General features: G+C 43.4%; 1 protein-coding gene across 1 annotated transcript; it reads left to right on the top strand.

Annotated features, from left to right (window-relative positions):
- The first annotated feature begins 2,165 nt into the window (after positions 1-2,165).
- LOC124665998 (probable protein ABIL5) lies at positions 2,166-5,496 on the top strand. Its single transcript, XM_047203352.1, has 8 exons — positions 2,166-2,273; positions 2,373-2,455; positions 2,566-2,713; positions 4,029-4,128; positions 4,227-4,266; positions 4,376-4,437; positions 4,787-4,863; positions 5,080-5,496. Exons 1-8 carry the CDS (start codon positions 2,166-2,168, stop codon positions 5,173-5,175), a joined length of 714 nt encoding a protein of 237 aa, XP_047059308.1. The 3' UTR covers positions 5,176-5,496.
- The last annotated feature ends 11,059 nt before the right edge of the window (positions 5,497-16,555 follow it).

The raw sequence follows: 16,555 nt of genomic DNA, 5'->3' as shown, positions 1-16,555 counted from the left end.
TGCTATGCCCCTGTCATGTCACTGAGGACTGGATTCACCTCTTTTTTGAGTGCAATTTCAGTAGAAGAATATGAACTTATTTACAGATTGAATGGGAGTAAGCAGATAATATTGAAACCATGTTTATCAGGGCAAGGGCAGCTTTTGCTAAACCTTTCTTCACTGAGATTGTGATCCTGGCCTGCTGGCATATTTGGAAAGTGAGGAATGAATTTATTTTTCAGCATGTGAGACCTTCTTTTAGAGCATGGGTCAGTAAATTCAAGCATGAAGTTACACTGCATGCACACAGGATCAAAGACAAGCACTCTGAATCCTTCAAGTCCTGGATAGACACCCTGTTGTAACCCTTTTCTTTTATTTTGTATAGTCCTCTTTTCTTTCTTTCTGTACATAAACTTTTGTAAAGTTGGGGGTTTAATAAAATGCTATGGGGGTTTTGCCCCACAGTTCTTGGTAAAAAAAAATGTACTTTCTACATGATTCTAGAAAACATAAATATTGCAGATGGTGTCTCCTGATGGAACACATGAAATAGATCCAAGAATTTTGCATTATGAACATAAATGATAAACGCGCATTGCACTTCTTAAATAACTAGGGCAAGAATTTTGAATTATGAACATAAATGATAAACGTGCATTGCACTTCTTAAATAACTAGGGCTTAATCTTTCATGTAAGGATCGAGGGTTCAAAATAATGTCTTATTGCATAAAACCCTTTATAAGAGAACATTCCTAAGAATTAGAATCTTGGAGTCACACGCCCCAAAGCTAGGCCAAATAGTGGAAAATGACACCTAAATATCGTAGGGGTGGACATCTTAATGGAGAACTGAAAGTCCGAAACGGTATTGAAACCAACTATACCTAAACCCATAACTTGTGTATCTAATTTGGTCCTCGACTTTGAAAAACCGAACTTAATTTGGGTTTCACCTTAGGTACTCGAAATATCTGAAGAAACTGAAACAAATCCAAAATGGCGCACACACACACAGACACGCGCGCCTTCTCTCTTCGTCTTCCCTACCCTTTGTCTTTCACCTCCCCTAACCCTAGCCAACTTTGTGCCATAGCCACACACACCACCACCGTTGACTCGTGCCATCGCGTTACCTCTCCAACCTTCAACACCTTCTCTTATGGTTTGACTTCTCTATTGTGCTATGTCGTGAGCCCTAAATAGCAGCGGTGGACCTGCATATCTTCATCTCCTCTTGCATCTCTACCCGCATCTATTCTTTTGGATAACCGAGAAACAAGCCAAAATTTTGGTCCTAAGAATTTTTGGTTCTTAGTTTCCACATGCTATATTGGTCCTCACTTTTACAGTGCTAAAAAAATTCAAACATCGAAGAACCAAAGCCAAAAATCCTCAAACATAACGCGGGATCTTGTTTTGAAATCCAACAAACTCAACGATGTAGACAGACCGTTGATGGGATTAAGTTTATGAGATAAATCATTTTAAACACTTAAATTTGCAATAAATAAATGGTGTTAGCATGAGGTGTCAAGCTTTTCATGCATGCAACATCTCTCTCTCTGTAAGGAAAATTTCTGCTGGAGAAGCGGGGCAGCGAAAGAAAAAGAAAGCCCACCTTACACACTATGCTACTCCTACTTAGATTTTCCCAAAAATCTTTTTCTTACGCATCATTTTTTTGTGAATATAAATTGCAGACGAGATTTTACATAACGTCAGGGAAGCTTGCTAGCAAAATTCTGACGAAATCCAAAAGGCTGTCAAACATGTCGACCGACTGCGTTGAAGAGAGGAATGAGCACGAGATTCAGATTCCTCCTTAACCGGACGACGCAGCCGTAGAGTCGAAGCCAAACTTTTTATGGGAACACTGCACCCGAGGGTAGTACGCTCGCTTGCCCGTGACGAGCGCAGCGCAAGCTAGCGCGCCGTCCAACTGCCTCTGACCCCAAAAAGAGGGGATCACGAGATCGCCTGCCGTGCCTTGTCTCGTTGCTCCTCCCTGTACCCGGACGAACACCCTCTTTCGCGCGCGCGCGCGTTTGTCTGTACATCCCATTTTCAGGAATCAGGACTCATCAATCATCGTCGCGCGCTAGTGTAGCGTCAGCCACCGAGAGCCCGCCCACTATCGCTCCTGCCATTTCCAGTCTCCGAGAGAGAAGGATAACGGAGATGGACGCAGAGGCCGGCGAGGCTGGGCGTCAGCGTTCCCCCGCGGCGCCGTTCGTCAGGTCGTCATCGCGTCTCGGCGCGGCCCAGAGCTTCGACGGCGCGCTCAGAGTTGAGCCTGTTCTTTTCCCTCCTACTGTACTTCCCAATCGCGCCGCGTGGCGTGCGTGCCTCTAGATTCTGGTCTGACCATTACGTTTTGAGCTGCAGGAGCTCAAGGATCTGCGGTTCCAGCTGCACCAGGCGGCGGACTGCTGCGAGAAGGCGTTCCTCGGCACCGAGCAGAAGAGGCTGTAAGTGCAGATCTTCCGTCGATTATTTCACTCCAACACATCCATTTCTTCCCTTTCCTCTCGTGGAGCCGATGGCCGCGTGTAAGTTCAATTTCTTGCGCGTGGTGAAGGATACTGGACAGTACCAAGAGCTACATCTGCGATGCGGTTGTGACGGTGATTGATCACCTGGGAACTGTTTCATCCAAGCTCGAGCACCAGCTGGAGGACAAGACCGAGATCACGCAAACAGAGCGAAAGATCACCTTCCTGAAACAGGTTGGCATTCCCTCTGCTTGTACTCGCTGTAATAAATTGTGTATGGCATGAAGAGAGCTCGTGTAATTACCTGAAAAAAATTCGCTTTTGCTCCGGTGTCCCCCCCCTCTCTGAACGTTGCCTATTGTGGATGGTCAGGATCTCCTGATACCTCTTCGTGGCTTAACTTATTAAAAGTTTACATAACCCCAGGTCTTTTAGAGTTTAGACACTAAACCCCCTCAGCTCTAAACTGACATACTTAAATCTCCAAAATTCTAAAATCAAACAATTACCCCCTAACCTCTAACCTTTGGTAAGCTATTTGGGAGGCCGGTTTTGGGAACGTGGCACTACCAAAATTAGGTACAACTTGGAGCGGCTAAGGAAGTCCGTCACCGTCGAGGCTACTAATGGCGTCACCATGTAGGCGTCCATGAAACCGCCTGACCATGCTGGTGTACTGCATCAGGCCGCTCATTGTCAAAGGGGCAGGGCGCCGGCAAAACGAGAGCGGCACACTGCCTGTCGAGTATCGTGGTCGTGGCTAGATGTGCAGTCAGAGCGTCGCTAGTTTAGGAAATTGAGCGCCGACGAGTTGCAAAGCATCATAACTAGCATGGGATTTCCATCATCGGATCTTGTACATAAACGGCCACGGAGAAGTGCAAAATTCATGCAAAGCTGAACTTTCATGGAAACGGCTACGGTTGTGGCAGACCTGAACGTGACGACAGCGGCTGAAGCTCCGTCCTGTACTTCGCCCACATGGTGATACCGGCGGCGTTCTCCGGCTGCTGCAGCTCCTCGTACTTGTGCCGCTCGCGGACATGCTCTATTACCTTGCTCCAATTCCGACGGCTCCGACGTGGTAATCGGGACCAAGTTTGTGGCGTGACGCAGCAGGGCAACATGGCTCGTCCCTTCCCCCGACGTGCACGTCAGCGAGAAGAAGACGGATGTTGACTAATTTTTTACAACCCAATCCCATGTTGGGCGAATGATGGAGCGAGGCAAAACCAGCCTCCAAAGTAGCTTACCCGAGTCTAGGGTTCAATTGCCTCGTTTTACATAATTTTTGGAATTAAAGATACGTACCAGTTTAAAGTTGAGGGGTTACTGTCCAAATTTTAAAACTCCCAGGGGTTATGTAGACTTTTTCACTAACTTACCGTGGTGGGCTTGGGGGGGTGGGGGGGGGACACCGGAGCAAGGCTCAAAAAAATTGGAGTGTAGAATGCGCCATATGTGATGATGAAACAGTGAATTGATGAACATCGACCAAATTGAACCTTGCTATACTCACTGAATATGTATGATTTCCTGACTGTACCAGAGGCTTCTGACATGCGAACAATATGCAATTTCTCTCAACCTATTGGCTCTACGTATGGACACCGGCGCCGTTCAGTATCATCGCCGTTACCTCTCGCAATGTACAGTTTTCAAGCTTTGTTTGATTCTACATGATGAACCTGCAGAATACTTCAGCTCAGCTATGATTTTACTAACTAGTACCACTTCTTCACTCCAGCTACGGAGACAAACAATAAGGAAAATGTTACTGATTCAAGGTTTGTTATATACTCCAGTTCAAGTTATTTCACTTTCTTTGAACCTATTAGTATTATATATCTGCGATTTGCATCAGTGTATGACATTATTAGCATTGTCACACAGCAGGGGTCACCCGGTGCCTGGAGCCAATCGCACTCTGAAGCCATATGATGTTGAGTCAACCATCGGTAATTTTCTTGGGAAATGAAAAATATTTGGAATGATTGTGTATCTTCCACGTAAATTTGTTCTGCTTTCTTGCCATTCTGAAGAGAAGAAATGGTGTATTCTGTGCACTGCTAAAAATCCCCAAATATACATGGAAAAACATACCCCCTTTCTATGTCTGTGACAATAAAAGAACCAGCTGAAGAGCCCATTCTCCTCTCCTATGTCCCAATTTTCAGCACGACCTCAACTCGCTTTCCTGGATTTACAAATAACAGCAGCTAGTTGTTTTCAGCTGTTTTAAGCTTACTTTATGCATACAATCGCTGTCGATTTACCGAATATATGTTGATATGGTGTTCTTATTAGGGAGGGAAGTTACCGTGGCAGTTGCAGACGTTGGAAACCCAGCATCCATAACAAGGTCATTTTCCTTCAGAGCAGAGGTATCCTACATTCAATCAATCATGTATTTGTTCACTTCAATAGCAATATGTACTCTAAACACTATTTACACCATAAAATCAGCACGATACTGCTTACGTGTGTAAGTTTTATTCAGTCATGCACAGAGCAATACAAGTTAACAAGTACGAACATGCTTCCTTTCTTTCTACCTTGAACCTTGATGCGTAAGAAAATTTCCTCTGAAATATTAGCAGGATGCTCACATTGCTCCAGGCGTTCATAAGAAGAAGAAAGCCAGCCACCGCAGCAACATCTTGGCATTCCTCAAGAGAAGTAAGCAGCATGCATAAGAGTGAGAACCTCCACTGGATACAGTTAGAAATGCAATGGCCATTGGTGTGACTGCCAGATGTTTTGCTGACCATGCGTGTCCAATGCTCTGTAACAGAATGTAAATATACTTTGAGTTATGCACTCCTGCACGGATGTGTAGAAAATTAAAGTTCAGGGGCCAAGCTGAACATTCTTGCAGCATCAAGGGGGAACACACACGCTCATTTAATTTAGATCATGTACAAGGGACAGGTTTACTAGATCGACAACATGGTGTCCTTCTAGTTCGGCAGGCATAGCTAGCCAAGCATGTCCAAAAACACCCCTTTTGGTTCTCCTCTCGATTTCTCGGTGCCTTAATTAATCTGTTGCCATGTATGTGAAAACCATAGTTTCCATTTCTTCTTTATTTTAAGCAAACGATCTAATTTTAGTAATTACTCAAACAAAGTGCATCAAACACTGAAACTAACATGAATAATGAACGCCCCTGATATAACCATTAAAAGTTACATTGAAGAAGCCTCAAGCTTTACTTTCTTACCTTGGTTTTCTTCCATTGTGCTCTCCATGAAAAAAAAAACCCGAATAAGACCAACATTGCACAACTAGCCTCAAAGGATTTTAATAACCATATGATTATCGAAAATTGTATTTGCCCCCTAGCTACATTGATCTCTTCATTAAAAAAAATCAAAACCATATTATAAGTTTTAAAAAAATCTAAAATAAATTTAGACATGATCAATGATGTAATTGACAAGCATGAAAAATCTTAGTGCAGAATTATTTGTATTGTAGGATGCACGAAAAATGAGAAAACTTATAAAATATGTAGATTTGAAATATGTATACCAAGATCCACACTTTTGTCATTTTTGCGTAGCTTAGAATGCAAAGCCTTTGATATCACTTTTGTCATTTTGTGTAGCTTAGAATACAAAGTATTTGAAATAAATATTTTTCCAGCTTTTGGGATACATCATTAGCTAATCTGGATATAGTTTTAAAAACTTTTAAAAACGTATAAATATATTTTAATTTTCAAAAAATAACAGGATGACCTGAGCCCAGGAGATGTAAGGGCATCTCCAACCGCGCGACCCAAACGGACGCGCTGGGCCGTCCGGTTTGGGCCGTTTGGGTGGCCGAGCGGACACGCGGACGTAGCGCATAATCGTAGAAACACGAAAAAAAGAGAAAAGTGGCAAATTGAAATGAAATTTCATTCAACATATGCCCTATTATGGGCAAATTTGTACATAGCCCTATTTTGGGAAAATAACTAACAAAAGAAGCCCCTATATGGGCTTTTAAATTTAAACTAATAAAAACCCTCTATTAGGGTTTGGTCGGCGGCGCGGTGGCCGCCAGTGCGCCGCCTAGCCCCTGTGGGCGTCGTCGTCGTGGACGACGTCCCCGGGCGGCGAGGCGCTGTTGTGGCTCAACCGCGCCAGGGACTCCGGCCACGGAGACCACAGGGCCTCCTCCCAGGCCGAGTGGGGGTCCGGAGCCACCCGAGGCTGCGGCGGCGCACGGAGCAGCGCCTCCTCCCTGAGGCGCTACTGCCTCTCCTGCCAGGCGCGGCACCTGGCCTCCTCCCGCCGCGCCGCCTCCTCCTCCTCCCGTCGCGCTTGGCGGGCCTGGGCGTAGAGCTCCCAGCCCTTCGCCTCCTCCATCTCGGAGGTGCGAATGGCCGCATGGAGGTGCGGCCACTTGATGTCTACGGGAGCTTCTATTCTTGTAGACAGTGTTGGGCCTCCAAGAGCAGAGGTTTGTAGAACAGCAGCAAGTTTCCCTTAAGTGGATCACCCAAGGTTTATCGAACTCAGGGATGAAGAGGTCAAAGATATCCCTCTCATGCAACCCCGCAACCACAAAGCAAGAAGTCTCTTGTGTCCCCAACACACCTAATAGGTGTACTAGTTCGACGAAGAGATAGTGAAATACGGGTGGTATGAATAAATAGTAGCGAGTAGCAACGGCACCGAGAAAAGTGCTTTGCCCGGGATAGTAAACAAGCGATAGTAACGCAGCGATAGTAACGCGATAAAACGAGTAAACAAGCAGCGATAGCGATATTTAGGAACAAGGCCTAGGGATTAGACTTTCACTAGTGGACACTCTCAACTTTGATCACATAACGGAATAGATAAATGCATACTCTACACTCTTGTTGGATGATGAACACATTGCGTAGGATTACACGAACCCTCAATGCCGGAGTTAACAAGCTCCACAATTCAATGTTCATATTTAAATAACCTTAGAGTGCATGAAAGATCAATTCGACTAAACCAAGTACTAACATAGCATGCACACTGTCACCTTCATGCTATGTAGGAGGAATAATACACATCAATACTATCATAGCAATAGTTAACTTCATAATCTACAAGAGATCATAATCATAGCATAAACCAAGTACTAACACGGATGCACACACTTGTCACCATTACACCGTGCGGGAGGAATAAAACTACTTTAATAACATTGCTAGAGTAGCACATAGATAAATTGCGATACAAAATACATTGCAATCATAAAGAGATATAAATAAGCACTTCACTATGCCATTCATAACGGTGAATAAGTATTCTGTGAAATATAGCCTAAGAGACCCACACGGTGCACACACTTGTCACCTTTACACACGTGGGACAAGGAGTCTCCGGAGATCACATAAGTAAAACTCACTTGACTAGCATAGTGAAATCTAGATTACAAGCATCATCATATGAATCTCAATCATGTAAGGCAGCTCATGAGATTATTGTATTGAAGTACATAGGAGAGAGATGAACCACATAGCTACCGGTACAGCCCGAGCCTCGATGGAGAACTACTCCCTCCTCATGGGAGCGGCAGCGGTGATGAAGATGGCGATGGAGATGGCAGCGGTGTCGATGGAGAAGCCTTCGGGGGCACTTCCCTGCTCCGGCGGGGTGCCGGAACGGAGACTCCTGTCCCCCGGATCTTGGCTTCGCGATGGCGGCGGCTCCGGAAGGTTTTCCGTATCGTGGTTTTTTCGCATCGGGGTTTCGCAACGGAGGCTTTAAGTAGGCGGAAGGGCGAGTCGGAGGGCCGACGAGGGGCCCACACCACGGGCGGCGCGGGCCCCTCCTTGGCCGCGCCGCCTTGTGGTCCGGCCACCTCGTGGCCCCACTTCGTATGCTCTTCGGTCTTCCGGAAGGTTCGTGGCAAAATAGGACCCCGGGTCTTGATTTCGTCCAATTCCGAGAATATTTCGTTACTACGATTTCGAAACCAAAAACAACAGAAAACGGAAGCGGCACTTCGGCATCTTGTTAATAGGTTAGTTCCGGAAAATGCACGAATATGACATAAAGTGTGCATAAAACATGTAGATAACATCAATAATGTGGCATGGAACATAAGAAATTATCGATACGTCGGAGACGTATCGGCATCCCCAAGCTTAGTTACGCTCGTCCCGAGCGGGTAAAACGATAACAAAGATAATTTACGAAGTGACATGCCATCATAACCTTGATCATACTATTTGTAAACATATGTAGTGGATGCAGCGATCAAAACAATGGTAATGACATGAGTAAACAAGTGAATCATAAAGCAAAGACTTTTCATGAATAGTACTTCAAGACAAGCATCAATAAGTCTTGCATAAGAGTTAACTCATAAAGCAATAAATCAAAGTAAAGGTATTGAAGCAACACAAAGGAAGATTAAGTTTCAGCGGTTGCTTTCAACTTGTAACATGTATATCTCATGGATAATTGTCAACATAGAGTAATATAACAAATGCAATATGCAAGTATGTAGGAATCAATGCACAGTTCACACAAGTGTTTGCTTCTTGAGGTGGAGAGAGATAGGTGAGCTGACTCAACATAAAGGTAAAAATAATGGTCCTTCAAAGAGGAAAGCATCGATTGCTATATTTGTGCTAGAGCTTTTATTTTGAAAACATGAAACAATTTTGTCAACGGTAGTAATAAAGCATATGAGTTATGTAAATTATATCTTACAAGTTGCAAGCCTCATGCATAGTATACTAATAGTGCCCGCACCTTGTCCTAATTAGCTTGGACTACCGGGTCTTTGCAATGCACATGTTTTAACCAAGTGTCACAATGGGGTACCTCCATGCCGCTCGTACAAAGGTCTAAGGAGAAAGCTCGCATTTTGGATTTCTCGCTTTTGATTATTCTCAACTTAGACATCCATACCGGGACAACATGGACAACGAGATAATGGACTCCTCTTTAATGCATAAGCATGTGGCAACAATTATTATTCTCATATGAGATTGAGGATATATGTCCAAAGCTGAAACTTCCACCATGAATCATGGCTTTAGTTAGCGGCCCAATGTTCTTCTCTAACAATATGCATGCTCCAACCATTAAGGTGGTAGATCTCTCTTACTTCGGACAAGACGGACATGCATAGCAACTCACATGATATTCAACAAAGAATAGTTGATGGCGTCCCCGAAGCATGGTTATCGCACAACAAGCAACTTAATAAGAGATAAAGTGCATAAGTACATATTCAATACCACAATAGTTTTTAAGCTATTTGTCCCATGAGCTATATATTGCAAAGGCGAATGATGGAATTTTAAAGGTAGCACTCAAGCAATTTACTTTGGAATGGCGGATAAATACCATGTAGTAGGTAGGTATGGTGGACACAAATGGCATAGTGGTTGGCTCAAGGATTTTGGATGCATGAGAAGTAATCCCTCTCGATACAAGGTTTAGGCTAGCAAGGTTATTTGAAACAAACACAAGGATGAACGGTGCAGCAAAACTCACATAAAAGACATATTGTAAACATTATAAGACTCTACACCGTCTTCCTTGTTGTTCAAAACTCAATACTAGATATTATCTAGACTCTAGAGAAACCAAATATGCAAACCAAATTAGCAAGCTCTAAGTGTTTCTTCATTAATGGGTGCAAAGTATATGATGCAAGAGCTTAAACATGAGCACAACAATTGCCAAGTATCAAATTATCCAAGACATTTTAGAGTTACTACATGTAGCATTTTCCAATTCCAACCATATAACAATTTAACGAAGAAGAAACTTCGTCATGAATACTATGAGTAGAGCCTAAGGACATACTTGTCCATATGCTACGAGAGGAGCGTGTCTCTCTCCCATAAAGTGAATGCTAGGATCCATTTTATTCAAACAAAACAAAAAACAAAAACAAACCGACGCTCCAAGCAAAGTGCATAAGATGTGACGAAATAAAAATATAGTTTCAGGGGAGGAACCTAATAATGTTGTCGATGAAGAAGGGGATGCCTTGGGCATCCCCAAGCTTAGACGCTTGAGTCTTCTTAGAATATGCAGGGGTGAACCACCGGGGCATCCCCAAGCTTAGAGCTTTCACTCTCCTTGATCATATTGCATCATACTCCTCTCTTGATCCTTGAAAACTTCCTCCACACCAAACTCGAAACAACTCATTAGAGGGTTAGTGCACAATAAAAATTAACATGTTCAGAGGTGACACAATCATTCTTAACACTTCCGGACATTGCATAAAGCTACTTGGACATTAATGGATCAAAGAAATTCATCCAACATAGCAAAAGAGGCAATGCGAAATAAAAGGCAGAATCTGTCAAAACAGAACAGTCCGTAAAGATGGATTTTATTAGGCCGCCAGACTTGCTCAAATGAAAATGCTCAAATTGAATGAAAGTTGCGCGCATATCTGAGTATCATGCACGTAAATTGGCTTAATTTTCTGAGCTACCTACAGGGAGGTAGACCCAGATTCGTGACAGCAAAGAAATCTGGAACTGCGCAGTAATCCAAATCTAGTATCAACCTTTCTATCAACGACTTTACTTGGCACAACAAAACACAAAACTAAGATAAGGAGAGGTTGCTACAGTAGTAAACAACTTCCAAGACACAAATATAAAACAAAGTACTGTAGCAAAATAACACATGGGTTATCTCCCAAGAAGTGCTTTCTTTATAGCCATTAAGATGGGCTCAGCAGTTTTAATGATGCACTCGCAAGAAATAGTATTTGAAGCAAAAGAGGGCATCAAGAGGCAAATTCGAAACACATTTAAGTCTAACATGCTTCCTATGCATAGGAATCTTGTAAATAAACAAGTTCATGAAGAGCAAAGTAACAAGCATAGGAAGATAAAACAAGTGTAGCTTCAAAAATTTCAGCACATAGAGAGGCATTTTAGTAACATGAAAATTTCTACAACCATATTTTCCTCTCTCATAATAACTTTCAGTAGCATCATGAGCAAACTCAACAATATAACTATCACATAAAGCATTCTTATCATGAGTCTCATGCATAATATTATTACTCTCCACAGTAGGTTGTACCAAAAGAGCACTATTATAATCATCATAAATAGGAGGCAAAGTATCATCAAAGAAAATTTTCTCCTCAATGTTTGGGGGACTAAAAAGATCATGAAAACCAGCTTCCCCAAGCTTAGAACTTTCTACATTATTATCAACAATGGTGTCCAAAGCGTTCATACTAATATTACTACCAGCATGCAAATAAGATTCCATAGGTTTTTTAATTTTCGCATCAAACAATCCATGTTTTAAATCAGGAAATAGAATAAGAAGCTCATTGTTGTCCATTATGCCAAACTAGTGTAAACAAGAAACAAAAAGATGCAATTGCGGGATCTAAAGGAAATAGCTTCGAGCACAAACACAATGGCGCCGTAAAAGTACCGTTACTCGGAACCGGAGTATGAGTGCCTTTTTACCTTTCCTCCCCGACAACGGCGCCGGAGAAGTGCTTGATGTCTACGGGAGCTTCTATTCTTGTAGACAGTGTTGGGCCTCCAAGAGCGAGAGGTTTGTAGAACAGCGAGCAAGTTTCCCTTAAGTGGATCACCCAAGGTTTATCGAACTCAGGGATGAAGAGGTCAAAGATATCCCTCTCATGCAACCCTGCAACCACAAAGCAAGAAGTCTCTTGTGTCCCCAACACACCTAATAGGTGTACTAGTTCGGCGAAGAGATAGTGAAATACAGGTGGTATGAATAAATAGTAGCAGTAGCAACGGCACCAGAAAAGTGCTTTGCCCAGGACAGTAAACAAGCAATGAGTAACGCATAGAAACAAGAAACAAGCAAAGCGATAGCAGTATTTAGGAACAAGGCCTAGGGATTAGACTTTCACTAGTGGACACTCTCAACTTTGATCACATAACAGAATAAATAAATGCATACTCTACACTCTTGTTGGATGATGAACACATTGCGTAGGATTACACGAACCCTCAATGCCGGAGTTAACAAGCTCCACAATTCAATGTTCATATTTAAATAACCTTAGAGTGCATGAAAGATCAATTCGACTAAACCAAGTACTAACATAGCATGCACACTGTCACCTTCATGCTATGTAGGAGGAATAATACACATCAATACTATCATAGCAATAGTTAACTTCATAATCTACAAGAGTCATAATCATAGCATAAACCAAGTACTAACACGGATGCACACACTGTCACCATTACACCGTGCAGGAGGAATAAAACTACTTTAATAACATTGCTAGAGTAGCACATAGATAAATTGCGATACAAAATACATTGCAATCATAAAGAGATATAAATAAGCACTTCACTATGCCATTCATAACGGTGAATAAGTATTCTGTGAAATATAGCCTAAGAGACCCACACGGTGCACACACTGTCACCTTTACACACGTGGGACAAGGAGTCTCCTGGAGATCACATAAGTAAAACTCACTTGACTAGCATAGTGACATCTAGATTACAAGCATCATCATATGAATCTCAATCATGTAAGGCAGCTCATGAGATTATTGTATTGAAGTACATAGGAGAGAGATGAACCACATAGCTACCGGTACGAGCCCCGAGCCTCGATGGAGAACTACTCCCTCCTCATGGGAGCAGCCAGCGGTGATGAAGATGGCGATGGAGATGGCAGCGGTGTCGATGGAGAAGCCTTCCGGGGGCACTTCCCTGCTCCGGCAGGGTGCCGGAACAGAGACTCCTGTCCCCCAGATCTTGGCTTCGCGATGGCGGCGGCTCTGGAAGGTTTTCCGTATCGTGGTTTTTTCGCATCAGGGGTTTCGCAACGGAGGCTTTAAGTAGGCGGAAGGGCAGAGTCGGAGGGCTGACGAGGGGCCCACACCACAGGGCGGCGCGGGCCCCTCCTTGGTCGCGCCGCCTTGTGGTCTGGCCACCTCGTGGCCCCACTTCGTATGCTCTTCGGTCTTCTTGAAGGTTCGTGGCAAAATAGGACCCTGGGTCTTTTTTTCGTCCAATTCTGAGAATATTTCGTTACTAGGATTTACGAAACCAAAAACAGCGAGAACCTGGAACCGGCACTTCGGCATCTTGTTAATAGGTTAGTTCCAGAAAATGCACGAATATGACATAAAGTGTGCATAAAACATGTAGATAACATCAATAATGTGGCATGGAACATAAGAAATTATCGATACGTCGGAGACGTATCACCACTCGCCTCCTCCTCCGCCGCCGAGATCATCAGCGCAGCGCCTAGGTCCGGGTCCTCCTCCGAGGACTCGGGCTTCGCCTCGAGCAGCAGAGGCGGCGGTTGCGGCAATGCCGCGCCGCCGCGGGCGGCCTCTCCGATGTGGAGGCTGCCTCTCCGCGGCAATACCTTAGTAGAAAATAGTCTTGATGACCCACAAGTATAGGGGGTGTATCGTAGTATCTTCGATAAGTAAGAATGTCGATCCCAACGAGGAGCAGAAGGTGTTGACAAGCAGTTTCGATGAAGGATTCACTGTAAATGCTCACAGACAAGTATTCAGGGGGTTTTGATATAGCAGATGAATAAAGTACGAGTAAGTAAAGTGCGAGAGTAACAATTGCAGCGAGTGGCCCAATCCTTTTTAGCACAAAGGACAAGCCGGTTTGTTTACTTATAATGACCAAACGTTCCTGAGGACACACGGGATTTTAGTCTAGTGCTTTCGCTACATACGGCTAATTAATCTTCATTGTTTTGATAAGTGTTGTGTGGGTGAACCTACGGTAATGTACCGCCCTTCCTAGGACTAATACATACTTGTGATTATACCCCTTGCAAGCATCCGCAACTACAAGAAAGTAATTAAGATAAATCTAACCACAGACCTTAAACTACGAGATCCTGCTATCCCTCCCGCATCGATATACCAACGGGGCTCGGGTTTCGTCACTCCGGCAACCCCGCAATTGGCAAACGAGTACAAGATGCATTCCCCTATGCCCATAAAGGTGAAGTGTCGTGTAGTCGACGTTCACACGACACCACTAGAAGAATAACACCACAACTTAAATATCATAACATTGAATATTACTCAACCATACTTCACTACTAACAATTAGACTTCACCCATGTCCTCAAGAACTAAACGAACTACTCACGAGACATCATATGGAACATGATCAGAGGTGATATGATGATGAATAACAATCTGAACATAAACCTTGGTTCAACGGTTTCACTCAATAGCATCAATAACAAGTAGAAATCAACACCGGGAGAGTTTCCCCTATCAAACAATCAAGATCAAACCCAAATTGCTACAGCGGTGACGATGTGCAGCGGTGGAGACGGCGGTGATGATGATGAAGATGATGATGATGGTGATGGAGATGATGTCCAGCTCGATGATGGTGATGATGGCGTCGATTTCCCCCTCCGGGAGGGAATTTCCCCGGCGGAACTCAGCCTGCCGGAGAGCTCTTTTCTCTCTGGTGTTCTCCGCCTCGCCGAGGTGGTTGTGACGCTCCGCGACTCTTTTCCTGGGGCTTAGGTTTTCGGGACGAAGGCGTACGCGAAGAAAAGGAGGCGAGAGGGGCCGTGGGGCCCCTCCTCCACCGGGCGGCGCGGCCAGGCCCTGGGCCGCGCCGGCCCATGGGGTGGGCCCACCTCGGGTCCCCTCAGCTTCCCCTTCTGGCTTCCTTCGTCATCTGGAAAAATAGGATTTTTGGTATAATTTCCTTCGACTGTTGATCTTCCGAAATATTGCATTCTGACGGTGCTTTTTCCAGCAGAATCCTGGCTCCAGTGCTCGATCCTCCAATAATCATGAAACATGCAAAATAGATGAAATAACATAAGTATTATGTCCAAACATGAAATATATCAATGAATAACGACAAATTATGATATAAAATAGTGATGCAAATTGGACGTATCAACTCCCCCAAGCTTAGACTTCGCTTGTCCCCAAGCGAATCGAACTCGGTAAACATGACCACATGTTTATGGAGTGAAGAGTCGATAAATAAAATACGGACAAGAAGCATCATATTCATTCACACAAGACATTCTAGTGAACAACTTCCTCATATAACTCAACTTGAAACAAGTATAAGGTAATCACAAATAAATGTGCATAAGAAGTCATAGTTGGTGATGGCAAACTTTGTTCTTGGTCAGAGAACAGTTAACAGATTATACTTATCTATGGAGAGCTTATGGCAAACTTGCATACTCAATCATAGTAAACATTGATAACTTTCAAAACTATATTCATTCAGATAAAACTTGTACTAAACAAGGAAGAGTAAAAGACATGGTGAAGTAAATCACAATATAATGGTTTGATCACAACAACTCAAATGCTTGCTTGAGATGGAGGGAAATAGGTTTACTGACTCAACATAAAGTAAAAGACAGGCCCTTCGCAGAGGGAAGCATGGATTACTATTTTTGTGCTATAGCTTTTCATTTTGCAAACAAGAAACAATTTTGTCAACGGTAGTAATAAAGCATATGTATTATGTATAAGACATCTTATAAGTTGCAAGCCTCATGCATAGTGTACTAATAGTGCTCGCACCTTGTCCTAATTAGCTTGGATTAACACAGATTATCATTGCATAGCATATGTTTCAACCAAGTGTCACAAAGGGGTACCTCTATGCCGCCTGTACAAAGGTCTAAGGAGAAAGCTCGCATTGGATTTCTCGCTTTTGATTATTCTCAACTTAGACATCCATACCGGGACAACATAGACAACAGATAATGGACTCCTCTTTAATGCATAAGCATTCAACAACAATTATTATTCTCATAAGAGATTGAGGATTAGTTGTCCATACTGAAACTTCCACCATGAATCATGGCTTTAGTTAGCGGCCCAATGTTCTTCTCTAACAGTATGCATACTCAAACCATTTGATTGTGAAAACCGCCCTTACTTCAGACAAGACGAACATGCATAGCAACTCACATGATATTCAACAAAGGTAAAAGAGTTGATGGTGTCCCCAGAAAACATGGTTACCGCTCAACAAGCAACTTACTAAGAAATAAGACACATAAGTACATATTCTTCACCACGATAGTTTTTAAGCTATTTGTCCCATGAGCTATATATTGCAGAGGTAAA

Source organism: Lolium rigidum, chromosome 6 (assembly GCF_022539505.1).
Source record: "Lolium rigidum isolate FL_2022 chromosome 6, APGP_CSIRO_Lrig_0.1, whole genome shotgun sequence".
Taxonomy (NCBI): domain Eukaryota; kingdom Viridiplantae; phylum Streptophyta; class Magnoliopsida; order Poales; family Poaceae; genus Lolium; species Lolium rigidum.
This window is presented reverse-complemented; position numbering and strand designations above follow the sequence as displayed.

What these genes read in the sequence shown, in the direction of transcription:
- LOC124665998 (XM_047203352.1), top strand. Translation starts at nt 2,166, where the DNA reads ATGGACGCAGAGGCCGGCGAGGCTGGGCGTCAGCGTTCCCCCGCGGCG. An exon ending in GCTTCGACGGCGCGCTCAGA is followed by an intron (nt 2,274 to 2,372) that starts GTTGAGCCTGTT and finishes TTTGAGCTGCAG; the next exon opens with GAGCTCAAGGATCTGCGGTT. An exon ending in GGCACCGAGCAGAAGAGGCT is followed by an intron (nt 2,456 to 2,565) that starts GTAAGTGCAGAT and finishes CGCGTGGTGAAG; the next exon opens with GATACTGGACAGTACCAAGA.